Source organism: Aplidium turbinatum, chromosome 4 (assembly GCF_918807975.1).
Source record: "Aplidium turbinatum chromosome 4, kaAplTurb1.1, whole genome shotgun sequence".
NCBI lineage: Eukaryota > Metazoa > Chordata > Ascidiacea > Aplousobranchia > Polyclinidae > Aplidium > Aplidium turbinatum.
The window spans coordinates 22,223,211-22,250,755 of record NC_137475.1 but is presented as its reverse complement, the minus strand read 5'-3'; the positions used below and the strand labels follow the sequence as shown (position 1 = coordinate 22,250,755).

The 27,545-nt window shown below is 39.1% G+C and overlaps 2 protein-coding genes across 2 annotated transcripts in view; both read left to right on the top strand.

The window, feature by feature from the left end:
- Nucleotides 1-27,545, top strand: part of LOC145769531 (pleckstrin homology domain-containing family D member 1-like) — a 162,581-nt gene that overhangs the window by 17,115 nt on the left and 117,921 nt on the right. The window contains exon 2 of the mRNA XM_082581181.1: nt 15,095-15,188. Coding sequence (XP_082437307.1) covers nt 15,095-15,188 — 94 coding nt within the window. The remainder of the gene's footprint in view (nt 1-15,094; nt 15,189-27,545) is intronic.
- Nucleotides 6,984-7,820, top strand: LOC145768243 (uncharacterized). Its single transcript, XM_082579729.1, has one exon. It carries the CDS (start codon nt 6,984-6,986, stop codon nt 7,818-7,820), a length of 837 nt encoding a protein of 278 aa, XP_082435855.1.

The following is a 27,545-nucleotide window of genomic DNA, read 5'->3' as shown; positions in this document are numbered from 1 at the left end:
AGCTGCGCTTCATAATAAAACTGGTTTTAAGCCACGTTTTTGACGCAAAGTGTGACGTCACTCGACTTGCAATGGTGATTTTTGAAACCTACCCGACAAATAAAGTAATTATAAGTTTAGAAGTTGTTCGTGTAATTAGGGATGCTTTATTAATGACATCATAATACCTTATGTTACATCACAATTGAATTTGAAACGCAGTTTCCAGTTGGTGGTAGTAAGTTAGTAGCCTGTTGTAAGACAAAGCATGTTGACAACAACTAGCAAGCATGTAGTAGACAACAATTTGTAGGCTACAAATAGCCAGGGGCTCCGGAAGCGGGGGGCAGCGAATTCCCCCCCTGCCCTCAATTTTTGTGTGGATGGGGGGGCAATGGTGCCCTTTTAAGGTCATGTAAGCTAGCCTAATTATAATCTTTTATTTTTGCCTCAACATAATATTCACGACAAAAAATTCTGTATCACTGTAGGTTACATCATTATAACATAGCATGATGCCCTTCCGTTCCATTGCTCTTTGTATACCTGACACTTGTATTATTACTCGACAATGAGCTGAAAGATGAGCATTATCGCTATATGTGGTTTTAAAACTATAAAAAAATGAAAGGTAGCTTGTGGTGTAGCGCGTGTCGTCACGCACCACATCTCTCTTGCCGACAGCGCAGTGTGGGTTTGCCGATTGCCTGACTTGGCTTCTCTTGGTTTCTTTCGTGTTGGTTCATTCTCTAGTTTTCAGCAGTGTAGCAGTGCAATCGGCAGTTTAAGTAGAGTCTTGTTTTAGTTTGTCATTTAATACTTTCTGTTAACATTCTTTAAAGCTAGTTTTCAATTGCAGGATATTCACGTTTTAAGTTTATTAAAGCCTACTTTACTGAAATGAGTTTGTTGGTTTCAATGTAGGTCATGCCAATTTAATAAACTTATTTAAGCAAGAATCAGAAAGATGGACAGACATATTCCTCGTCCTAAAGACCTTTCAGTTGATCCTAACTCCGCTGACGCCCCTACCATTTTCAAGTTCTGGTTTCAGACTATCACTGACTACATCGCTACACTTGAAGAGGTTCGCCAGGAAGGAACTCCTAATATCAACAAAACTAGAATAATACGTAGCTTCTTGTCCCCAGAGGTATACCTCTATGTCGAGGAAGTTGACGACCAGGGCCTCCAAGAGCCCTGCCGGGCCCCGGTGCAGATGTTGCTGCCGGGCCCCCCAACGCGACATGTCGCATGATATCTCACAAATCACAAGCAAAATTTGCGGTGCGCGTTAATCCACAAGGCCAATGCATACATGGTGTTCTGCACAGTGTTTTTATTTTAAAACCAGACCTGTTTAAAAAATAATACAAAGAATACATTAGGTTAAAGTATTAACAATCCACCATTTCACAAAGAATGCAGTATTGTACTGGTGTTTATGACTTTAAATTCACAGATACACACTAGTTATACACAAAGATAAAAGGCTGTGGCTATAGTTACACTATGTAGTGTAAATATAGCCTCAATAGTGTTGCCAGATAAGGAATTCTGCCCAAATTTGAGGAAAAGTTTATATCATAGCTGTTGAAAACAAAAACTTGTACGGTATCATATTTTTGAAATTTTGTTTAGTCCTGGGCAAAGATCAAAACCCTAACCTTATTCCTAACCCTTACCTTAACCCTTCCTAACTTTAATCCTAACTCTGGCAACATCTGATTGCAACCATGGCAAAAACTGGGTAAAAATATCCACTTTGAAGATAAAAATGGCAACACTATCCAGCATGGCTGACATATTACGTAGCATTGCATATGTGTGCATACAGCTTTACATTAACATACCGTACAATATTATTTCTGACCTTAAAATCAGCAGAGACTAGGAGACCAAACTTGGATGAATGCATTGCTATTGTTCATGACATTAAGAAATATATTATATTATATACCAACTTCATTTCAGGATCAATAGGCTGCTTCTTATTTTTACTCCTTTAGTTTTCTTTGCTTGTTTGAGTGAAACTGCATTCAAGCACGATTGAGGGTCACTTTCTCTTCATTTCTACAGCAAGCAGTCAGTAGAAAACAAAGTTGAATATATTTCTATTTTCAAGTGCTATCAATGTAAATGTACCTACATCTTTCACTATACTATGTATCAATACCTTTACAAATACCCTGCATAACTACAGAATGGCTGTTTTGAGTCAATATTGACACTGTTCCTGAAATTCAAGAGTAAGATTGGATTGGCCTGGCTGGAGAAGACTGCTAAGAAATACTTAGTGAAAACAAATGAAAAGGAAAACTTAAGATATATATATAAAAAAATATTTGTTTATATACTAAACATACTTTTGAAAATCAACACCTTTCTGCAGTGCTGGAAAAAGTAAGTTGCACTGCAACTAAGACACTTCTGATTCTGTCTAGAGTTAAAAGAAACTGTATCATACTTCAATTTCAACAGAAGTAAAGATCTATGATTTTTTACTCAAAAAATCACACTTTCACTAATCTTTTAACTTTTTTTTTATTTTTGTTAGACTGCTATATCATTTGGCCCTGCTACAAGGACAAAATTATTTTCCAGCACTGCCTCCACGAAACTTGCTTGCATTCCAATATAGCAAAATCATTCAAGTCCTAAAAACTCAAAAATACTGTACTGTCTCAGGCTATATTAGAGAAGCTCCATGATTTCAGTATAATTAGTATCCAAAAAAAACACTTGAGCATTTTTGTACTGAAAAAGTGACAGTAACGACTTCTTGCTAAGCAATTCGAACAATATTTCAATACCGGTACCTACTGTTTACTATTTTCTGAACTCTTAAAATATCACACTAAACAAGATTATCTACAACTAAAATTGTACCAGTTCAACATGATTACACATAACTGTCACTGCTTGCTTGTGTCATAAATTGACAAGATGTCAGAAAAATGCATGGAATACCTTCTGTGTAATGACTCTAACCTAACCTGATCAATCAATTGCTTATTAAAACATACACACCCAAATATTCACATTAAAGCACCCAGACTAACACTGAAATTAAAACGTTGAAAAAGTGAAAACATTGAAACATTAAAACATACCGTACACACCCACATATTCACATTGAAACACCACTAAAATTAAAACACTAACACTGAAATTAAAACATTGAAATAAACTGAAATATTCATTCACACTGCAATATATGTTTTCTGTAGTTTTTTAAAAAAGAATGCCCATGATGGGCTCAATCGAAATACAAAACTAACATAAAAAATAATATTTCATGCAAATCGACCTTGGCACGCAAATTTAAACATTTTGTCAGGCCCCCTGAAAGTAAAAAATTGAAAATTCTGTAGTCATAAAAAAGAGCATACCCATGAAGGGGCCTAATCAAAATACGAAACTAATATAATATGAAATAAAAAACATTATTTTATGCAAAATCGACCTGAGCATGCAAATTTAAACATTTTGTCGGGCCCCTTGAACTCAACAAATTGAAAATTCTGTAGTTTTGAAAAAGGGCATATGGTAGCCTACCCATGAGGGGGCCCAATCGAAATATGAAACTACCGGTAATATATAAAACAATATTTTATGCAAAATCGACCTGAGCATGCAAATTTAAACATTTTATCGGGCCCTTTGAACTAAAAAAATTAAAAATTCTGTAGTTTTAAAAAAGGACATACCCATGAGGGGGGCCCAATTGCAACATGAAACTACCGTTAATATAAAAAACAATATTTTATGCAAAATTGACCTGAGCGTTTTGTCGGGCCCTTTGAACTCAAAAAATTGAAAATACTGTAGTTTTGAAAAAGGGCATACCCATGAGGGGGCCCAATCGAAACACGAAACTAATATAAAAAACAATATTTTATGCAAAATCGACCTGAGCACGCAAATTTAAACATTTTGTCGGGCCCCTTGAACTCAGAAAATTGAAAATTTTGTAGTTTTGAAAAAGGGCATCTATAGGCTACCCATGAGGGGGCCCAATTGAAATACGAAACTAACATAAAAAACAATTTTTTATGCAAAATCGACCTTAGCACGCAAATTTAAACATTTTGTCGGGCTCCTTGAACTCAAAAAATTGAAAATTCTGTAGTTTTAAAAAAGGGCATACCCACCAGGGGGCCCAATCGACATACGGAACTAATATAAAAAACAATATTTTATGCAAAATTGTTGAAATCAACTTTAACGCGTGAATTTAGATATTTTGTCGGGCCCCCTTGAACTCACCGGGCCCCGGTGCAATGCACCGGTTGTCCCCCCCTCTTGTGGGCCCTGTTGACGACTATGATGCAATTGTAGATACTCTCAAGAGAACATACGTAAAGAAGAAGAACAATGTCTACGCCAGGCATTTACTAATCAGCCGAAAGCAAGCCAGTGGAGAAACGGTCTTGGAATACCTTAGAGCGCTGAAACTACTCTCTAAGGACTGTACTTTTGACGACGTTTCTGCCCAAACGTATAAAGAGCAGCTTATTCGCGATTCTTTCATAAATGGCTTACAGTCTCCTGTCATCCGCCAACGTCTTTTGGAAGAAAATAACATAGACCTTCAAAGTGCTTCGGAACTGAGCGACAGTATAGAAAGAGCACAACAACAATCTTGCATCATGGGGAAAGCTGCAAACACTTCGATAGCCTCAACGACAAATTATGCGCGAGAAGGTAACAACATGCGTCCAGAGCACAAGGATCACGACGTTTCTGCTGCCACTTTCAAGTCCAAGGTACAAACCAGAAAATTATGTTACTTTTGTAACGGACCACTCCATGACCGTTGTTCCTGTCCAGCACACAAACAGAAATGCTACAATTGTGGAAAATTAGGGCATTTCTCCAAGGCCTGTCGCAGTAAAAGTTCATCAGTATCTTTGGCTTCTGCTGCAGAAAACCCAGTTGCTAACGCGGATTCTCTTTACTCGTCAATGCTTTCCAGGCACAAAGGCCCGTTATATTTTGCTGGAGCTCCTAACTGCCTGCATCGCACAGTGGTGGACGCTTTAGTAAATGGACATCCAGTTAAAGCCTTGCTGGATTCAGGTGCCTCGGATAACTTTATTGATAGAAAATTGGTAAACAAGCTGAAGATAAACCTTACGAAACAACCTCACACTGTGACCATGGCGTCGACCCATCACTTGGTCAAGACCGATGGCTGCGCTTGTTTGCATCTTGAACTCCTCGATAGAAGTTATCCAAAGACTTGTTTCGATGTCATTCCAAACTCTTGTGCTGATGTGATTTTAGGCCAAAATTTCTTTCAAAAACACGAGAAAGTCACCTTTCAGTTTTGTGGCCCCGAAAAACCGCTTGTAATTTCCGCAGCAACACCGAAGCTCGTAGCACTTACCTCAGCTCGCGTGGATCCACCAAGTCTTTTTCAATACATGCAACCTAATTATAAACCTGTTGCAGCCCCTTCCCGTTCTTATTCAAAAGATGACGTCGCATATATTGAAAAGGAGGTGGAAAGACTATTAGCCGAAGACATAATTGAACCTTCAAGATCTCCGTGGAGATCGCAGGTGCTTGTTGTCCGGAATCAACATAAATGCCGCCTTGTGATCGATTATTCACAGACCGTGAACCGTTTTACACTTTTGGACGCGTATCCCCTTCCGCGAATCGAAGACATTGTCAACAAGGTTGCAAAAGATAAAATCTACAGCTCTCTTGATCTGCGGTCCGCTTACCACCAAGTTTCCCTCTTGCAAGAAGAAAGACCATTTACACCATTCGAAGCTCTCGGCCATTTGTATCAATACAAAAGACTACCTTTTGGTGTAACAAATGGAGTTGCTGCCTTTCAGAGAGTTATGGATGACTTCATCAAAAGATACAATCTGAAGAAAGTTTACGCCTATTTAGATGATCTGACCGTTACAGGGGAAACTGTACAAGAACATGATGAAAACTTGAATGCCTTGCTTGATGCTGCAGAGAAGAGTGGATTTACTTTTAATAAAGACAAATCGAACATTAGACAATCTACAATCAATTTACTTGGCTACCAAATCTCGCACAACCAAAAGAAACCAGACGCTGAACGACTTCGACCACTGTTGGAAATGCCTCCACCAAAAACTCTGAAAGAATTGAAAAGAATTTGTGGTATGTTTGCGTACTATGCCAAATGGATTGAAAGATTTTCATTGAAGGCTGGTCCACTCTTAAAGGCTGTTATACCTTTGGACGAAAATGCTTTGAATTCTTTTAAAACACTAAAGGAAGAATTGGCGGCTGCTAGTCTGGGAACTATTCGTGATGACCTAAGTTTCGACATCGAAAGTGACGCTTCTGACTACGCTATAGCCGCAATCCTCTCCCAAGGCGGTCGCCCTGTCGCTTTTATGTCCCGCACCCTGAGTAACTGCGAACAGAAGTATCCGGCTATCGAAAAAGAAGCTACAGCTATCATTGAAGCCGTTCGAAAATGGGCCCATTTTTTAAAGGGTCGCACCTTTTCACTTGTCACCGATCAGCAATCGATCTCGTATATGTTTGATAGACGCAACCGTGGGAAGATCAAAAATAACAAAATTTTGTTGTGGCGTCTAGAGCTAAGCCAGTTTCATTATGAAATCCGTCACAAGCCCGGAAAAGAAAACATAGCCCCTGATGCACTATCAAGAGTGTCTGCAAGTCTGAGCCCTGGCAAAGACTTGCTTTCGTTACATGAATCACTTGGACATCCAGGATATGTTAGATTGTATCACTTTATTCGATCCCGCAACTTGCCGTACACCAGCGAAGAGACTAAAGCAATTTGCAACCAATGCCAAACTTGTGCTGAACTCAAACCGCGTTTTTACAAACCACCAAGAGGAACTCTTATCAAAGCTACGCACCCATGGGAACGACTATCTGTTGATTTTAAGGGTCCTGTTAAAGGTTTGAAGCCCTATTTGTTAGTGATTGTAGATGAATATAGCCGCTACCCATTTGTGTTTCCATGCAAAAGAATGTCTTCCGAGTCCGTCATTGATTGTTTAACTAACTTATTTTGCCTGTTTGGTTTCCCTGCTTACATCCACAGCGATCGGGGAACTGCGTTCACTAGCCGAGAGATCAAAGATTTTCTTTCTACGCGTGGAATAGCTACTAGTTGCTCATCACCTTACCATCCTCAAGGAAATGGACAGTGCGAAAGGACAAACCAAACGGTATGGAAAACAATAAAACTTCTTTTGAGAACGCACCATGTTCTGGAGGACGATTGGGAGAAAGTCCTTCCACAGGCTTTGCATTCTATTAGGTCATTGCTATGTGTCGCGACTAATCAAACACCCCACGAGAGGTTATTCTCATTTGCACGACGAGCCATGTATGGCATGGCAATGCCTTCGTGGCTTTTGGACTCCGGTAAAACAGTTTTATTGCGACGCTTTGTGCGTAATAAAGGTGAACCTGTCTGTGATCCAGTAATATTACTCAATGCGAATCCTACTTATGCTCGTGTACGATATCAAAGTGGAAGAGAGGCGACTGTTTCGACTTCGGATTTGGCACCCTCTCCTCAAACTGAGGTTGATGCAGAAGAACGCCTTTCTACAACGACGGATCTTACCTTAAATGTGCCGGAAGAACCTGAAATCCATAACATACTAACAAACGATTATAACACGCCGTTAACAGACGCTCCTTCGAATTTAACTACTGACGTTCGCGAAGACAGTAGGCCTACTTGTGATGTTACAAACCCGATCACATCAACTAATGAAGGGTTTACTGACAACAGTACACCTATCTTGAGACGTTCTACTAGAATTCGAAAGTCACCAGAAAGATATGGCTTCTGAGTCAACATCTTGTCTGGTCCTTTTCGAAATTTATTTGGCGGGGGAGAATGTGGTGTAGCGCGTGTCGTCACGCACCACATCTCTCTTGCCGACAGCACAGTGTGGGTTTGCCGATTGCCTGACTTGGCTTCTCTTGGTTTCTTTCGTGTTGGTTCATTCTCTAGTTTTCAGTTAACAGTGTAGCAGTGCAATCGGCAGTTTAAGTAGAGTCTTGTTTTAGTTTGTCATTTAATACTTTCTGTTAACATTCTTTAAAGCTAGTTTTCAATTGCAGGATATTCACGTTTTAAGTTTATTAAAGCCTACTTTACTGAAATGAGTTTGTTGACTTTCAATGTAGGTCATGTCATAGCTCAAAACTAGTTTTAAGCAAGCCGGGCTTAGACAGTGGCTTGAGCCGAGTTTTGCGCTGCAGAAACTATTCTTACTTTAAGCCAAGCTTAAAACTCGTTTCATTCCAGGTTTTGAGCCACCAATTTAAGTCGCCAAAAAAGGCGACTTAACAGCGGCGGATCTTGACTTAAGCATTTTTGCAAACTGGATTTTAAAGGATTGTGGTGAAGTTGTGTAATTAGTCCATCGTGCAGGGCACTTTTTGAAGCTTGCTAAAATGTGCATTCTCCGTCTGTAGAACACTGTAGGCCTTTTTGGAAATGCTGAAGCTTACTTGCAGCATTTCATACAAGCAGGTTAAATACGGTAATAATAATAATAACAATATTTATATAGCGCCACATCCACAGTCAAACTATGCTCCTGGGCGCTGAACATGACAATGGTGATAATTAATACGGTACTTTCAGTCATAATGTTCATTAAAATAGAACGTTTTCAAGCGAGCTTTGAATTCATTTAAATTTTCAGCTTCTTTCACACAAATAGACAAACACCAAACAGTTCCAGCAACTGGCAGCAACAACTGGGAAGGTACGATTTCCATATTGTGTCTTACATGAAGGGTTGCACAGAGCAATTGATGTTGAGAACGCAAAGTTCTGGCAGGTTTACAATGAACAAGCAAAGTGTCCAGATAGTTCGGAGCAAAACCATGGAAAACTTTATAAATTAATAGATATATTTTAAAGAGAAAATTCTGACCAGATTTACTTGAGTTACAGGTGGAATGTCCCTATTTAGCCCCTTGACATTTTTGGTTCACTGCTATTTTTCAGTTACAAAGTTGTTAAAAAATGACTGCTACTTGCAGGGGCGCCGGAACGAGTTTTCACTGGGGGGGGGGGGGGCAGGATTATGAAAAAAGGGCAGTTTTGTTGCTGAAAAGCCCATTTTTTTATAGTTTTAAAACAACATATAGCGATAATGCTCATCTTTCAGCTCATTATCGAGTAATGATACTACAGTGATACAGAATTTTGTGTCGTGAATATTATGTTGAGGCAAAAAGAAAAGATTATAATTAGGCTGAAATGAAATAGCAGAAATTGCTATTGTTGTCTACTACATGCTTGCTAGTTGCTGTCAACATGCTTTGTCTTACAACAGGCTACTAACTTGCTACCACCAACTGAAAACTGCGTTTCAAATTCAATTGTGATGTAACAAAAGGTATTATGGTGTCATTAATAAAGCATCCCTAATTACACGAATAACTTCTAAACTTACAATATTACTTTATTTGTCGGGTAGGTTTCAAAAATCACCATTGCAAGTCGAGTGCACACTTTGCGTCAAAAACATGGCTTAAAACCAGTTTTATTATGAAGCGCAGCTCAAAGGGTGGCTTGGCCAAGCGACCTTGCAAATTAGTTTTTGCAGCGCGCTCAAGTTTTAAACCAAGCTTGACTAAAACTCCGCTTGCCTGAGAAGAGCTTGGCGTTAAGTTAGGTTTATTTTGAGCTACCTTTCTGCATTCGACCCTAAGCGTTCAATATCAGGTCGAACAGACGATGTGGCAACTCGCAACTGCATATTAAGATTTTCATATGTCAGACTCGACCTGTAACGACTTTTTGTAAAGTGCATTTTAGAAAAGAACTATTCTTATAGCCTCATAGGTAGGCGTGCTACCGAAAACAGATGACCATTTGAGAGCGTGAGCGACAAGAAAATAGCAAAGGAAAGGTGTACCAGTGAAGGCATAAAACAGCTTTGAGATGTCTATTGTCTTTAATGCATTAGCGATTGTCAAACTGTTTTGCGGCCGCACAAAATTCTTTGACCGGCCGCATCGACGATGCAGCAAGCAACGTGACACTGATGTTGGCAGGCGTGAAACAGATAACTTTTTTTGCTTCGTTTTTTTTGAAAGCACAAAAAAAGGAAGCGAGTGCTGTAAAAATATTAAATGAATTTCTCGAACGTAACCCAACAAAGGCGGTTACACCTGATGCATTCCTCAATGACGCCATGAGGCGTTTGTACTTGCGATACAATACCCCTAGAATAATCGCTCCAGTGCTGCTGTTGAAAGACTGCTCTCCCTTGAAAAGGACATTTTGAAGCCAAAGCAAGCTGGACTTAGCAATCAACATTTTTGAAATATTGATGTTTCTAAAAGGAAATTGATATTATGACTCTTCGTTCATTTTAGGTACCCGTATAAAAATATTGACACGCCCTACTGCTTATCACGGAATGTCCTGTGCATGTCATTTTTTCAATTTTTTATTGTTTCATATTCGGTAGGCGACGTTTTAGGGTTAGATTATGGATTCTTAGAAGCATTATACTGGATAGCTAGCAGAGTGGTCGATGTTTTGTAGTTAGGCATCAGCTACGAACAAAGTATCATCTTGGCCTTTATCATGTGTTTTTCAACTTGTACTTCATGCAAAGAAGAGTAGTTGTAGATCAGTACTCATTCATATGCAGCCACTTTCTTTGAAAAGTAACTGTAACTAGTAACTGTAACTAGTTACTTTTTAAAAAACGGTAACTGTAACTGAAACTAGTTACTTTTTGAGCGAAGTAACTGTAACTCAGTTACTTTGAAAGTAACTAGTGCCCACCACTGCACACTAGCCTGTGGCTGGTGGCCTCTAGCTTAACTGCCATGCTAATCTAGTTCCACACATAAACCCATCTAATTCTCTGAAAAAACTACCATGCCTACTGTAGTTTAATTTTATTGTTATTAAGCATATTTAGCTCAGGCCCGTAATTGCCGGGGGGGCTTGGGGGGCAATGCTCCCCCAAGCTCAAAGTAAGAGAAACATATTGTAGACTGAGCTAAAACGTTTACTTCAATTCTTCCTTTATAAAATCACTCAACAACAATTATTTTAAGTAGTCCTCCCCTTTTAAAGTAGATTAAGTTTGTTTCATGCTTGTACACAAAAAGGAAGTCTCTAGCTTGAATGTAAACGATATATCAAGGGACTTCATCAATGCAAACTCTGCCAGGCAAGCTACATTTGGTTTTCCAAATGAGTAATCCCAGACCCAAGACTTTCTATACGGTATTTAATTTGTTTTGATTCGCATGTCACTTTGTACAATTATCTTGCTTGTAATTTTGTAGTTGTTATGTACTGGTAGGGTAGGCCTAATAGTTATAGGGTTATTCCAGACAGATTGCACGATAATGATTTTTAAATTTGATAATGATTTTGGCAAGGCATCTCAGGTAAAAGCAATTAGGCTACAATGGAGTATAAGATGCTGGTTTTGGAAATATTGTCAATGAATATCTCTTAAAAACAAATCCATCAACATTGATATTGGTATCAGCTTGGATAGCTGTTGGTGTTTTTTTGACGTTTACTGCCGAATATTACACCCCAAAGGGGATAAATTGGTTTGGTGGAGACCTGTACCAGACAAAGTCATGAGGGTCATTCCTGACAAAGTTGCGTGTTAAAAATATTGCATCTATTCTATTCTGCAATCATTTTGGCTGGAATTACCCATGTTTTGGCTGGAATTATCCCAATCATTCGAAAGTACTACTATCTAGCACCTTGTGACTTTATAACATATGCCGTGCCTTTGCCCGAAAAACCGCAAATTAGACTCATTGCAACTACAAATGTTATGTGCATAGCCTTTTACTTCGCAACAGCTTTTGAGCCCCCTCCCCCAAGCTAAAATGTATAATTACGGGCCTGATTTAGCTCCCTAAATAACAACGCACTCGCAAAAATCAAAAGCGCTTTAACAATCTGCCTACAGTTTTCGACTGGAGGCGCGCGGTGTCGTGGCCTGTTATAGAGATCGTCTTGAGCAAGATATAAGAACTGTAGTTTCGCGTTGGGGGTTTCCAAGCAAAATAGGGCAACATAATTCTTTGTCTTGATTTTCTTTTTGAATACAACTTTTCAAATGAAAAAGTCCTTTGCCCGATTTCCTTCAAACACTTCTAATTTATAACGATTTTATCACATTTTAGCTAAACCAATCAAACTTTTTTTTCAACAAAATAGGTCTATCGCAAAATTGTAGGTCAGTAGCCTATACGGTCCAACTTAACTTTGTTCGTAGTTGTTTGAAGATTTGTTTGTGAGTCAATGACGATGCTCGCTCCAATCATTGATGCTAAGCAATCTGACTGTTGCCAAATGTAGATTTAAATGGTTTATTGAAACAGATCAAAATTACGATGTCACTTGATTTTTTGTCAATAATCTCTTCAAGCCCGAATTCTAAAATAGAACAGGAGATACGAGAAGAGAAGGTTTTCTGAAATGACATAAAAAGGTACAAATCATGCATTTGCCTAGCACAAAACAACGAGGCAATAAATGATTAATGTGAGTTTGTACATTGCCACATACCTCGTTGGTATCTGTTGATCTTATCACTTTACGAATCAGATAGCTTGAACAACATTAAATCATTAAAACTCACAAACAGCAGTTTAAATGCCGATACCATTTTTTTTTCAAATACGGTAAGCCGGTTGAATTCTGACAACAGGGTGGTAAAGTCTGAAATTCAGTGTAGGATTCCAATGCGGTTCAGTATAGGATTCCAACACTTCAGCTATAATAAATGAAAATAACACGTTACGCTACGTCCAAAATATCACATGCACAACAAACTTGCCACTCAATCAGCTGTTCCCGAGGTCGATACAAGGGTAAAAAAAAAGATTGATAGGTCAAAACGTTCAACACAAAGCAAAACCAATATACATTTACAAATTAGCAATTAGTTTGTAATCACACGAAGCAGTGCCGGTCTTAGGGTATTTCGGGACCTGTGCGAAATATGCTTTGCGGGTCCCAATGACAATGATCCAATTCAGTAGCGTAGCTAGGTATTTTGAAAGGGGAGGGGTGGTTTGACGGTAGGCGGGTGAAACCTGACGGCGTGATCGCCGAAGGCGACACCCAGCGGCTGGGGGCCTCCCTCAGAAAATTTGAAAAATTACTTTGATTTTGGTGCATTCTGAGAGCATGTTCAACAAAAATTTGCGTATGAATATTACTATAAAATGGTGCTGTCCGATGGCATAGCAAAAGGATAAGATCATGCTTTCTTTGGCATTTTTCGGAAATAAAGGTATGTCTCTATGTTGAGTCTGGATGCAACCTATTTCGTCCCCTGAAAAATTCGTAACCCGATTTCGTACCCTGAAATCGGAGTAACAAAATTAAATTTCGACTTATTTCGTCCCCTGAAAAGATCGAGAAAAATTTTGAAATGTTTGCGGCAACTCCGATCAGCGACTTCGGCTCTGTTTTTTTTCTCAATCTTTTCAGGGTACGAAATGTTCAGGGGACGAAATAATTTGCACCCGTTGAGTCTCTATGTTTTCTTGTTGCTGATTCCTTTGTTGAATTCACTTGTTGAATTTTTCCATTGGAAATGACAAATTACTGCATTTTCTGAGTAAATTGCAGGGCCCCTAATTTGCGGGCCCTGTGCGATCGCACGGTTTGCACACCCCAAAGATCGGCACTGCATGAAGCAATCTCTTTTAAAGCTGCTTATTCGAATTATACGAATCTCGACTTACTAAATAAGTCCGAACTGGCTGACGACAACCAAGTTCAGACAGGAACAAAACTATTGCCCGGCATTTGGCTACAAATTTTCTGATAAGATTTCAGGCAAAGGTGCGCTTATTTAAAATAAATTTTTACGTGTTTTGAATCTCACAAATTAAAATAAAAGAGCAAGATTGTTTGAACAACAAATTCTGTGAATCATTAAAAATAATTTTTTTACGTCTAGGTAGGCAATAAACTAAACCCCAAAGGACCGGTGATAACAGCAAATTGTTATGTCACAAAGGCGTGAAATCTTCGTATTTTGCTGAAGCGTATAAGATCATCAAAAATATTTCCCAAAACAAAGTATTTTTTCTATATTGTTTCAAACCAAAAAAGTTTTCAGCTAATCAACTTGCAGTTGACAAATCTTCGGGAGACAACAACTATTCAGCCGAAAAACCATTTATCTGGATAGCGCTATTCACAAACACACGAACTAAAAGGACTTAAGCAGTGTAGAGAAAATATCTTACATAATACGTTGTGGTTTCTACATGTTTCCATGCCCCTTAAAAAGGTTTCGGACCCTTAAAATTATCCTGGGTTCAAAAGTGCCCCTTGGACCTCCCTGTCAACGCCACTGCTAAACAGTAGTGGAGTCATGCTGGAAGCTGCATGGACATGTACAGTACACAGACAACAAAAGTTGCCCTTTTTAACTTTTAGACAATGTCACTTTACTATGTCGCTAGAAGTGGAAATCATGTCAAACTATAACCATTGGGGTTGGGTATGGCTCAGAAATGTTCGGATCAACGTTTTCCAAGATCCTGATCTAACCCTAATCCGACGAGTAAAAGTCCTGATCCGATGGTTTTGGAAATTCAAAACATCCTGTCCTGATCCTGCTAATTTTCAATGATTTTGTGAACATCTCCGTTTCCTGGCAACCTATTACACAGTCCTTAATCCTTTGAAAAAATTGAATTCTAAATGACATGTCAATGGGATTTCGAATTCATACCAATGTCGTTTTGAACTCGGGTACACACAGCACAGTGCACACCGAAACTATAACTTACTTCATGTCATGCATATTGCATAAGCTACCGTACATATAAAGAATAAAATCTGGTAAGTTCGTCAATAATTTTATACCATATTTTCAACCTTGATAAGCTGCAAAAACTTTTGAATCCTGTCCTGATCCTGCTTTTCCGCAAAAATCAAGATCATGTCCTGATCCTGCCAAGTTTCAATGATCTTGCAGGATCAGGATCTGGATCCTGCGCCTGTGAACATCTCTAGTATGGCTTTTATTCACCAGCTTTGCAAGTCAACAACAGGATTATTTACAACTACAAAATATTATTTCAGGTTTTTTGTTCTAAAGGAAGGTTTTTTATTGTACTACGCTGAAACCGAAAAGAAAATATTTGCTGAAAAGCTCACATTCAACATCCACCCAAAGGTAAAGTTCTCAGTGTAGCAAAAAGTAGCTAGTGAAGTTGGTAACCGACACCTTGATGCAAGTTGTTTGAGTTAAACAAAAAATCAAATTTGAAAATTGAATGAGGCTGTTCACCAAGCATTTAATTAAATAATATGAGGTGTTCTACTGGTGCAAATTAAGCTAAACTATAACAAGATGTATACAGTGACAATCTCTATTTATTCCGACGTTTCGTCAATCAGACACGACTGACTTCTTCAGGGGGCTAGACCAGCTAGTGACTACCTGTCTACATGGGCGCCGATCCCTATAGGACAGCGGGGACATGTCCCCACCATCTTTTTACATGTCCCCGCCATCTTTTTTCATTATTTTTATAACGTAAAAGTGAAAATAATAACCGAATGCCACAATTTTATTAATCAAACGTTTAAAATCTATTGAAAGGAGGAGACAAAATTTTTGTTTTATGCGAGGAAACCCTGACCGTAGTAGAAATGTTTTATTATGCGTGGAAACCCTGGTGCATGTTGCAATTTTTTTTGTTTTGGTTACGCCAGGGCCAGTGCAGAGTGTTGGAATTACTTAGAAAACGTCGTACAAGCATGTAGTGCAGTAGGCTTAGCTTGTTTTACTTTTGTGTAAGAAAAAAGGTGATTTTTCAGTTATTATTACATTGAAGGAGCTGCTGAAACGTCTTTGCGGTTTGGCAATTTTTTTTATAGACAGTAGGCCAAATCGTCTTCAGCATGGACATGGCCGTGGTCAACCTCCTCAACTTCAAACACCAGAGACGAAATATCGGTCAGAGTATTTTGCAGTCATTGACAGCGTGCAGCAAAATCTTGAGCACTACAAAATTTCACAAGAATCACTCTTTAGTGGAAAGCTACAAATACAATCGCATGTGGTACACGATTATCCTGAGTTCTCTGACACAGAGTCACTTGCATAAGAACTATGCTTCTTTCGAAAGCAGTGCAAATTGAAAGTCGGTGGAAGATTTTCAAATGATATTCAAGAAGATGCCATCCGCTGTTCTGCAAATGTTTCCACAAGTGGAACTTTTTGTGCGACTTTTGCTCATTTCACCAGCCAGCTCGTGTTCAGCTAAACGGTCAGTTTCAACTTTGCGACGTGTCAAAACTTAGTTACGATCTACCATTACACAGAAACGGCTGAACCATGCAATGGTCTGCCATGTAGGCTATACAACAAAGTTTTGTATTCAATCAACCTCCATGACCTTTCCAAGGATTTCGTTCTTAATTCGCTGGAGACTCGTTGCCGAGTGTTTGGACGTCTGCTGTCCAAAGCTGACACTGACAATTAAAATATATATACATCGCATTAGACTTGTATATACTGTATTTGTTTGTTTGTCTGAACAGATCCCCGATCTTTTTAGCTCGCTTCGCTTGTCGCGCCTTCCTATTAAATGACCCCACCAATTTTAGAGAGCGATCGGCGCCCATGCCTGTCTAGCATGGCGAAACACAGGACCATGTTGCTGAAATCAATTAAACATGCAAAGTGAAAATTCAACTTCTAGACAAAAATTACCGCGCGCAAAGTTTGAAATAACCTAGAAGAAAGGGAGCTTAAATGTTAACGATCAACAAGAAACTTAAATAACGACAAGAGAGGAGAGTGATCAAATTTTTTCAGAAACTCCATTATCATAAAGTAGAGTAACAAAATACTTGTACTGGGTAAATGCAGGTACTGTACTTAACTTTTTGGTGGTCGTTGGCAAGCATGCTTTCTTGGAAATCCAATTGAAAAAATCAATGTTGTTTTACGTAAAAAAGCTCGTGCAAAAAGCATTTAAAAATATCCTATCATATTACTGAATCATTAAATCGATCCACCAAAATGCAACATTTTTCCCGTAATAAGTAACATTTGTTAAATAATAGTATAATGGTAAATATACTTGTAATAATTAGTAATAATAGTGGCCAAAACATGAACTAAGCAACCTATATCACTCTGTTTTTAAGCAACCTATATATTATAGGTAACATGTGTGTTGATAGAACCATAGTGACCTCAAAAACAGAGAAGAGATAGTTCAGAGGTTTCATGGAAAATAGTCGTCAAGAGCAAACTTATACAAGAAAAAAAAATGATAAAAAAAAATGTTGATGGAAAGAAAGCATAAGACCATTTCATTAAAAAAGGGCCATGCTTAATTCCAAGGCGAAGTGATAAGAAATTTGTGCAGTGGTAAACCAAAATTGTGCTGTGATAAAATAAGTGTGTTTTGGCCGAATAGTAAACAACGCATACAAAAAACAAAGCAGGTTTCTCTTATGTTGTCAGTATCATTAAAAATAAGACTGCTGTAGTGTATGTAGTGTAAAGGCATAATACATGTTATGCCCTGAGACGCCAGGCAATGGTAATTACGCAGCACCGTGCGCGTACCTGCCGTTGGGCGATGCAAGGACTGCTACGTGAGCGATGACTGAGGTGTTTGTGGTCATTCGAGACTAACTCAACATGGTGTCAGAAGTGGGATTCGAACCCACGCCTCCATCCAGCTCCGGACAAAACTTTCATGTTTTCCGGACAACTTGCTGCCAAATTGGCCAGATTTTGCACTTGTCCGTAAGCTTGACCATGAGGATCAAATCAAACAAAAAAAAGACTTTGATCGTCACCATGGAGCGAGACCGCTACCCACCCTCCATCCAGGTGATGAGGTGTTTGTTAGAGACAGCAGTGCCACGCAGAAGGGGGTCGTGAGAAACGAGTATGACGCCAAACGGTCATACATCATAGACACCAATCAAGGAACATCAGTTCGTAGAAACCGCAGAGCATTGGTAAAATACCACAGGCTGGTGAATTTGATATAAATAGTACGCCTGGCGTGAAATGTGAAATCTCTCATTCCATTGACAATCACTTAGTTAACAACAAAGCAAATACGGAGACCAGCGACGTCCAATCTAAAAGAAGAAGATCCGGCAGGATCTCAAAACCACCTGAACGCTTGTCATATTAACTGCTTACGTCTTGTGTTTTTTTTGGGGGGAGATAATGTAGGACTATAGTTGTGTCTTACTAGTGCACATTGTTTTAATTTACCATATTTCCTTGAAAGTGTCTTACGATAGGAAAGTTGACAACGTTCCGCGAAGTTTCATGATTGTTTAACTTGTATACATGAGACTTGCTCACAGAAGCTTAACTGATCTTATTTAATACCGTATCCTATTATCTTCTCATGAACCGTGTGAAAACTTATTCTGTTTATTGTACTGTATTTGCAATGTGTGGTTATACACCTGTTTCTGTATGGTGTCTTTACAGTACCTCGATGCTTGGGCGGAGATGTACAGTAGTGTCAAGGCATAATACATGTTATGCCCTGAGACGCCACGCAATGGTAATTACGCAGCACCGTGCGCGTATCTGCCGTTGGGCGACGCAAGGACTGCTAAGTGAGCGATGACTGAGGTTTTTGTGGTCATTCGAGACTAACTCAACGGTGTAAAATAAATTTCGTTTAAAGTTGTCTGATCTATGATGTAATAATGTCTGCCTGGACTTTTTACAGGTCATTTACGCAGTGAACAAGAGTGTTCGCAGTAAGGCATGAGACCACTTGCAGATAGATAATAATAATAATCAATCGCTACTACATCAAACCAGGGTTGCCACATTGGCGTTTTTCCTGCCAAATTCCACAAATGTGGCTTTTGATGAAAGTGTTTGGCAGGAGAAAATTCCGTTTGGCATTTTTTTGTAATTATTACTGGTAAAACTCACCACTACAGTTTTTCAAAAACATTTATCAATGAAAGTCCATCAAAAACTTTAATTTATGGATTGGAAAATCCGAATTGCTAATTTATTCAAATGGAAGCTCCAGTGGCCACTGGCCAGTCACACCGAGTGACCTACCAAAGTTGAAGTTGGACTGGACAGGAGGAGGTGCAAAGTATCAGTGATTGCTTGTACATCAACATGAATATGCCAACGAAGCCAAAAAACGCTAAAAGCAGGGAAGCAAGAGTGGTTTACAAATTTTTTTCTTCATAAAGACAAAGGTGCGATTTCAAACGAAACAAAAACAATTCAACTCAACTTTTGAGAAACTTAATTTCCTTTATCTTGCGTAAGATAATATAGACTAGCCTACAATGTACATTGACATGACATCGGGTTTCTTGATAACCAACCTACAGTCGTGCTGTAAACCTCTTTTGCGTTTTTCAAAGTTGTTCTTGATGTGACATCACATTTTAGCAGTTTTAATTAATAGTGCAGTCGTGGGAGGTTTTTTGTGGGAAAATTTTCTTATCAAGCTGATACTTTTCTCAGACTTTCCCCATACTATGCAAATGGCTCAGAAAAAGTCCCCATTAATCGGATGATGGGAAACCCCCTTTTGGGCCCTTTTTCCAAATGACGTCACAAACACTTTATAAAAATTTCAAGTTTTTCAAAATAGGACATATTATACATCATTTTTTAGCTTTTTTCTTTTTCTATTAACAAGAACCCTGAAAATGTACAGAAAAAGAGTTATTACCGATTAAGCAAAATGATAAATCTATGAATTCCAGCCAAATTTGAAATTATTCGTCACTGTTGGACTTATTCTTCTACATTCGTTAACAAGAATTAAACAAAGTAAGCGAAACAAAAATTGAAGCTATCATCTTCATCATCAAAAACGTCAAAGATGTTGCTTTCCTCCTCGTCTTGTCCCGTTTCATCTTCATTGTAAGACCACTCCTCTTCGGTACCAACATCGACGTTATGCAAAAGTGAAAAAAAAAACCTTCATTCTTAAGTTTTTCGTTTAGTCTGTGGAGTATGTCGTTCATACTAATTATACTTAGATACGAAAAAGATGTAAAACTATCTTTGTATTTGAAGCATACTTAGGCTACTATACTATTACATTCAACACCATGACTCCAGATATTGCTGATAATTGCAGAATTCTCTTTTCATCTATGGTTGTAGGCCTACGATTAACTCCTAACCGAGTAGCACACAGTAAAGAGGACAGCAAAAAGCTTCACCGGCAGGGGCGCCGGAACGATTTTTGACTGGGGGAGCAAGATTACGAAAAAAGGGCACTTTGTTTACTAAAAGGCCACTTTTTTTTCAAGTTTTAAGATAAGACGTAGCGATAATGCTAATCTATTAGCTCACTATGTATTGAGCAATGATAGCCTACACGTGTCCGGTATACAAAGAAGGGTATCATGCTATGTTATCATGATGTAACCTACTGTCAAGCCTTAAAGCAGCCTGCGGCCATGGCCGCTAAGTAGTGCTTGAATGACCGCCGGTGCTACCTCCTCAATCGGCCAAGTTTGGCCGCCGGTCTCTTCTAGCCAATTATTTAATTTCGCTATAGAATGATCGTGGATTAACTGTCGAAAATATGTAGTATCAAAGAGTGACGCAAAATTATGTCAGCGCGTCATAATCGCCACTGTTGCATTGTACGGGAACATTTGTTATTGATGGAATATATCCATCTGCGATCACCAGCGCTGTAAGTCTTGTTTGTAATTCCCGACATTTATTTTAACAAAGTCTTAATCCGAAGTGCTAATTTACATCGGCTGGCAATATTGTCGTTTTTATGTCGATTCGATGTTGTCGGACATTGAATCGTTGTTAAGAAGGAGAACTAGGTTAGTTGACATCCGAGAGGAAAACATTTTTTGATCATATTTTGCAAAAATTATGATTCTTTTAGTAATGTCTTTCACATCATTGAAATGCTTATTTTATTACCTTGCCGTCATCGTCTACACATGTCGAACGTTGTTTTTCGTTGCTAAAAAGAATTCTAGGGGAGTGGCGAACTTCTTTAAAATCAGCCACATTGGAGACACTCGTGCGAGTGTCGTTAGATGGTCCCGCAGTACTGGATTACAATCCCGATAAAGCAGTTATCGCGTGGTGCAACGATTCTATTGTAGGACGTCGCCTAGGCCCAGACTTCAACAACGCTAAGTGATCATTTTAGCATTGTTGCAAGTTTAATTCTATTTACTTGTGCTATCGTTATTTTTATTTTGTATTTTGGTCTCCAAGCACGCAGATTTGGCCGCCGAGAAGGAGCACCGGGTAGGCCACGATGGCTGCTGGAAAAAAACAAGTTTTAAGGCCTGTACTGTGTTGCAAAATTTTGTGCCGTACGGTAAATATTATTTTGAGGCAAAAATGAAAGATTGTAATTAGGCTAAAAGCGAATAGCAGAAATTGTTATATTGCAAAATGTGCAGTAGCTTACATGACTTTAAAAGGGCACCATTGCCCCTCCTGCCCCCCGCTTCCGGCCCCCCTGAACCGGAATTTGGAAAGATCTTGCGATCGAGCAAGCTCTTATGCGCTCAATTAAGTCGCGTGGAGGATTGACGGAAGGAAAAGTATGACAGAAAGTGTTCGACATCTTTGGGTTTTTAGTGTGAGTCCCTCGGTCGTCTCGGCAAGTATTCATGAAGCAATGACGCAACTAAACAAGGCTCAGTTTCTATGGAGTAGGCTAACCAGCATGAAGAGTTGGGTGCTTCCAGAAAAAAGAGGCATTACGAAGATTGTAAAAGTTTCTGACCTGGTTAACAACGAAAGACCCATTCTTGGTACCAGATGTAAACCTATCTTCTCTTTCAAACGGTCTAGTGTCCATCGCTAGAAAGGATGGCGTCAATTGTGAACAAGCGGAGCAAATTAGTCAAAACATCCAAAAAGGTTTAGATGGGGTAGCAATTACTATCGCATCAATCAATTGATCAAACCATTAAAATCCTTAATAGAAGTAAACAAAACGAAAAGTAGTGCAAGTGGTATTGGTTCGAAAGTCATGTTCAATAGGATGTTTGCTGTTGCTGAAAGCGAGGAAAACCTTGAGCAATTTTTCAAATTCGAGTTGCCTTCAGAGTCAATGTCGATGTTCAAGGAAGGCATGATGAGAAAGCCTGACAAACCCTCTGTTCGAAAAATTCTTTTGCCTGGTTCTTCGTCGCATGCCTTAGAGGAAATCATCAAGCAACTTCTATTATCGACGGTGGTGCATCAGGCCTATACTGCATAAAGTTCGCTGGAAAAAAGGAATGAAGTTTTCGGAAGTTTGAAATTCGTATGTGAAATTTATCCAAACCATTATACCCATGCTGTTGTTGTGTTTGATGTCTATCATGACGAAAGTACTAAAAGTCACGAGCACTTGCGCCGAAATTCCGTTCCACAGAGCACGTTTGTGAAAATTGATCCGAGCAATTCACTTCCTTTTACTCAAGACCGCTACCTCAGCTGCATCGAAACCAAGGCTGAATTCATCAAGTTTGTTTCTACCCTTCTGAGACAATCAGAAGTTGAAGTTCACAACTGCTCTGATGATTTTACAATAACATCTACATTGAAAATAACTGATCTACAGAATAAATATTGAAAAACGAAATGCACAAGAATGAAACTGCAAAGCAGAGGAGAAAGGCACATCGCATGGCGGTTAATTACGCGAGGCAAAATGCTCTGATGATGCTGACGGTTCCATTGTAGCGAAATTCCTTGATTATGCTTCTCTTCGAAAAGGTTCAGTAAATATCATTGCTGATGATACTGATGTAGTTATTATGTCACTGCATCATTGGAAGACTGACACTCATGATGATATTTACTTCGACCAAGGAGCGCTTCAACAAAGCCTGGAGAATCAAAGAAGCCAACCCAAGTATTACAGATATTAAAGAAGATCTTATTTTCCTCCATGCATGGTCAGGATGCGACACAACGTCATCGATATTTGGAATAGGGAAAAGAAGTTTGCGAAAATCAGAAACGCTGAAAGAGAATTCTGCAATTATCAGCAACGTCTGGAGTTCCCAAAACGAGGTCGGAGAAGCCTCTATAACTGCATTCAAGATCTGGTATTGTGGCAATGAAGATTCAACGCTTAGCCTACTAAACTCAGGTACCATATGTATTTTTACATAGGGATTATATAATAATGTTTACACTTTTAAGATATTGTCCAATTCTAGATACCCTGTATGTAATATTTATCTTTGTTTACTTTTAGACATGACAATTACATGTATATGGCATGCGAAGGGATAATTGCACCGGAAAAGCTACCACCGAGCCAAAGAGCAGCCTACTTCCATGGGTTACGTCTTTAGAATTTAAATTCAATGTTTGTGAATGGGGATGGAGAAACAATAGCAACAACAAACTTGTTTCAATAATGACGGATATGCCTATAGCACCAGAAGCATTGACCAAAGTAATTAGATGCAATGCAGATGTAAAAAATCAACGAAAAATCCACGTGGAACGAAAACTTGCACCTGTCGCAATTATGGAATGGCATGTGTTTTTTCGTGTGGTGAATGTCATGGTGTTGGATGTAATAGTATTGTAGCCTAAGTATGCTTGAAATACAAAGATAGTTTCACATCTTTTTCGTATCTAAGTAATAATTTGTATGAACGACATATTCCAGAGACTAGACGAAAAACTTAAGAATGAAGACTTTTTTTCACTTTTGCATAACGTCGATGTTGGTACCGAAGAAAAGAAATTCTCGTACAATGAAGATCTGAAACGGGACAAGACGAGGAGGAAAGCAGCATTATTGTCGTTTTTGATGATAGCTTCAATTTACGTTTCGCTTACTCTGTTTAATTTTTGTTATAGAACATAGAAGAATAAGTCCAACAGTGACGAATAATTTCAAATTTGCCTGAAATTCACAGATTTATCCTTTTGCTTAAAGTGCCCCTGACAGATTGGATCCAAGTACAGTAACTTTTTAAAGCATTTCCTAGCGCAGAATTACACTTGGCGAACTTTTTAATCTTAACCTCGTAGCTCGACTGGTTAGGGGGTAATTTAATCAAACGACTGTTCCGCACCGCCACCACAGGCGAAACTCCATATTTTACTGCTCTGGGACGACTTTGGTGGTATTACGTCATCCTAACTGGACGTCGTTAGAAACGGATGAAACAAACGCTTCCTAGATGTAATTGGTGGATCACAGTTTGGTCGGAGTTGGTACAAGCGGTTGCTTTTTTCGAAGATTTATTGTTTTTTGCAGTTTAATAAAACTGTACTGGATACGTTCCTACAAAACCTAAAATATACTTGAAGTGAAAAATGAAGAAATCGTACGAATCATCATTCATATTTAATTCATCATCACTATTCAAAAATAAATAAAAGTTCTCTCTCTCTCTCTCATAATGTGCCTTCAGTTGACCATTTAAATCCTGTGTAACGGCCATCTGGATCTGGAAAATTGTTTTGGATTCGCCAAACAATGCATGACGGCATCACAATCCGATTGTTGCTTCCGAGAGCATCACCTTGTAGTATCCACTCCAACACATGCCTGTAGGCATTTTTTCTTGAGTAGTATTAACAAAATCGTCTTCAGTGAAGTAAACATATACCACTAGTTTTGTATGGCCCATCCCACTTTCGAACACTTGAAGAAAACTTTGACCATTTTCTTCTCAGTACCTTGTTTTGTGGGAAAGTGGGAAAAGAAAGCACACGGTTTGTCACTGACAATGTCACATAAACAGCAATTTGTAGGCATTGCCTCAACCATAAATTAAAGGTACTGTTTGTGAGATACTGTTGTTACACTGCAAACGGCTATAGCCAGATTAGGACAAATAAAAAAGTATGAAAATTGTAGCCCTATGAAACTGCAATTTCAATTGAATTGAGATGCTGTTTGATAAAAGTAAACTCAACCTATTTGATCGAAACCTGATAGTAATAATAAGTTCACTTTTTCATTTCGGTAATTCTTAATTTGCACATGCTTTAGACCAGTGGTCTTCAACCTTTTTTACAAAATCGCCCCTTTGTTGAAAGTGCGGATCCAAATCGCCCCCTCAAACGAGGCCTCGAAATTAACGGCGGCCGTGGCCGCCGAAGGGTTCAGAAACGGCCACCGAAAGTAAGCTCTGCTCGGCCGCAGGTAACTCGAGAAGGCTACCAAGTAGCCTACTTAATACCGTAATCAACCATGTTTGAACTTTGATGGGTGTGCGGCGCACACACCCTGCACAAATCAGTCAGTTTTTTGAAGTGCAGTAGCCTACCCTACGACAAATAAACGTCCGACTTGCAAGCTACCGATTGTCGAACGAAATTACCACGTGCTTGATCAGAGCACACTCAAAATCGCGCAGGCACACACGCATTTGCATTGCAAAAACGACTCAAACCTGAGTCGAACAAACCAAAAAGTAGTTTAAGGATCCAGAACGATCTTGATCGATAATTGCGCTCGGCCTTACCAATCGCCCCCCTAAACAGTAAAATCGCCCCCCAATTTCAAAAATTGTACAAATCGTCCCCGCAATGGCCAAAATCGCCCCCTGGGGGGCGATATCGCCCCCGTTGAAGAACACTGCTTTAGACCAACAGAGCCCCACACATTCACGTTTTGCAGTAGCCGTACCATACTTTACCAAGTCATCACAGAGAAAGAATGTATCCTTCCCGCTTACTGTGACGTCATAGCGGTGTTGCCGTTTTTATTTTCGCAATTGAATGAGTGCCAGAATCGCCGATGTCAACGAAAGTTTGCAAGCGTGTAACTTAGTAGCCTGTTGATATTTTTTACGATTTGCTGATCAGGGAAGTTTGTTAGTGTCATCTTTTTGGTATCTTAGGTAAATTTAGCGAATTTATTTACCTGTCAGAGGCACTTTAATCGGTAATAACTCTTTTTTTGTACAATTTCAGGGTTCTTGTTAATAGAAAAAGTTGTTTCCCCTTGAAAAAATCTAAAAAATGATGTATAATATGTCCTATTTTGAAAACTTGAAATTTTCATAAAGGGATTGTGACGTCATTTGGAAAAAGGGTCCAAAAGGGGGTTTCCCATCATCCGATTAATGGGGATTTTTTTCTGAGCAATCTGCATAATATGGGGAAGGTCTGAGAAAAGTATCAGCTTGATAAAAAAGTTTTCCCACAAACACCACTTTTTAAGTTCCCATGACTGCTCTATAAACGGTACCCGGTCATTTGGTCGACAGGACGTTTGGTCGACAGACATTTGGTCGACAGGACGTTTGGTCGACAGGACGTTAGGTCGACAGAACGATTTATTTTAGGGTTAGGGTTAGTTAACTAACCATAACCCTAATCTAACCCTGACTCTAACCCTAACCCTAACCCAAAAATGAATCGTTCTGTCGACCTAACGTCCTGTCGACCAAACGTCCTGTCGACCAAACGTCCTGTCGACCAAATGTCTGTCGACCAAACGACCGTGCACCCTATAAACCAACCAAGCGCTTTACGTGACTTTAAAAAAATTAAGTATATTTTAATATTTTTTATTTGTTTTACTTTTTCTTATTAAAAATCGACCTGATTGCGGATCGCCTTTCCTCATTTTCACAAAAAGTTGAATTTTGCACAGTAGCCCAACTGAAACTGTGATGCAAAGCAAGCAAAACCAAGAGCGAGGTAATCGGAAAAAGCGCTTTTACGTTTGCAATTTCGTAGTTTTCATGCCATATGACGTTATGCAAATATTTTCCAAGAAAATGCGCAGTGATAAAAATTCCTTAGAATTAGGTATGGAAAAGGCATTAACATACACATTTTCGGGCTACTAATTTATGTCAAAAAGATTTCCTGGAAGTCGATGCGTGGGAAGTTCTTTAACAAACATTGTCCTTGGCTTCAATGTTGACTTTTTGGGTTTACTTTCGTTTTGACAAGCAAACTTTCGCTTTTAACTTTGCATCCGTTTATATTAGTTCAACTCTGTTCAGACAAGTAAAGTGCTGACCTGGGCATTGGAGCCCAACCACCTTCTCCACTTTGTCTCTACTCCCTTAAACGCAGTGGTGCCGAAGTAGGGGGTATGGGGGGATATATCCCCTCAATATTTTGGCAGCACCCCCCCCCCCAATAAATCAAAAAAAAATTACTTGCTATGAAGTTGTACTTTGATTTAGTTGTTTGCAAGCATTTCGAATTGCTGTTGTTTTTCTTTTATTAATGTTTGATCACAATTCTAAATTGTCTTGGATTTCATACTAGACAATGAAGGACCATTGAAGGTATTCAGTACTTGGACCAGGTCAGTGCAGTAATGCTTATGAGGGGATTCATTGTATTTAATGCAGTTTCACTTCCGGAAAAATTTGATGCTAATTTGATCACGCCTTTGCAAGCACCTCGGCAAAGAAGAGTCCCTGAAAGATTGGGTGGAGGCTCGATGGCAGCTACTGCAGACACTCAACAGCATTATAAAATACTTTACAATCAGTTCATGGACAGAGTTATCTCTGAACTGACCGAGCGGTTTGAAAGTAGCCTGAATTCCGATTCGGCAAAGTATAAAGAACTTGC

Coding starts and splice junctions, on each gene's coding strand:
- LOC145768243 (XM_082579729.1), top strand. CDS start 6,984: ATGTCTTCCGAGTCCGTCATTGATTGTTTAACTAACTTATTTTGCCTG.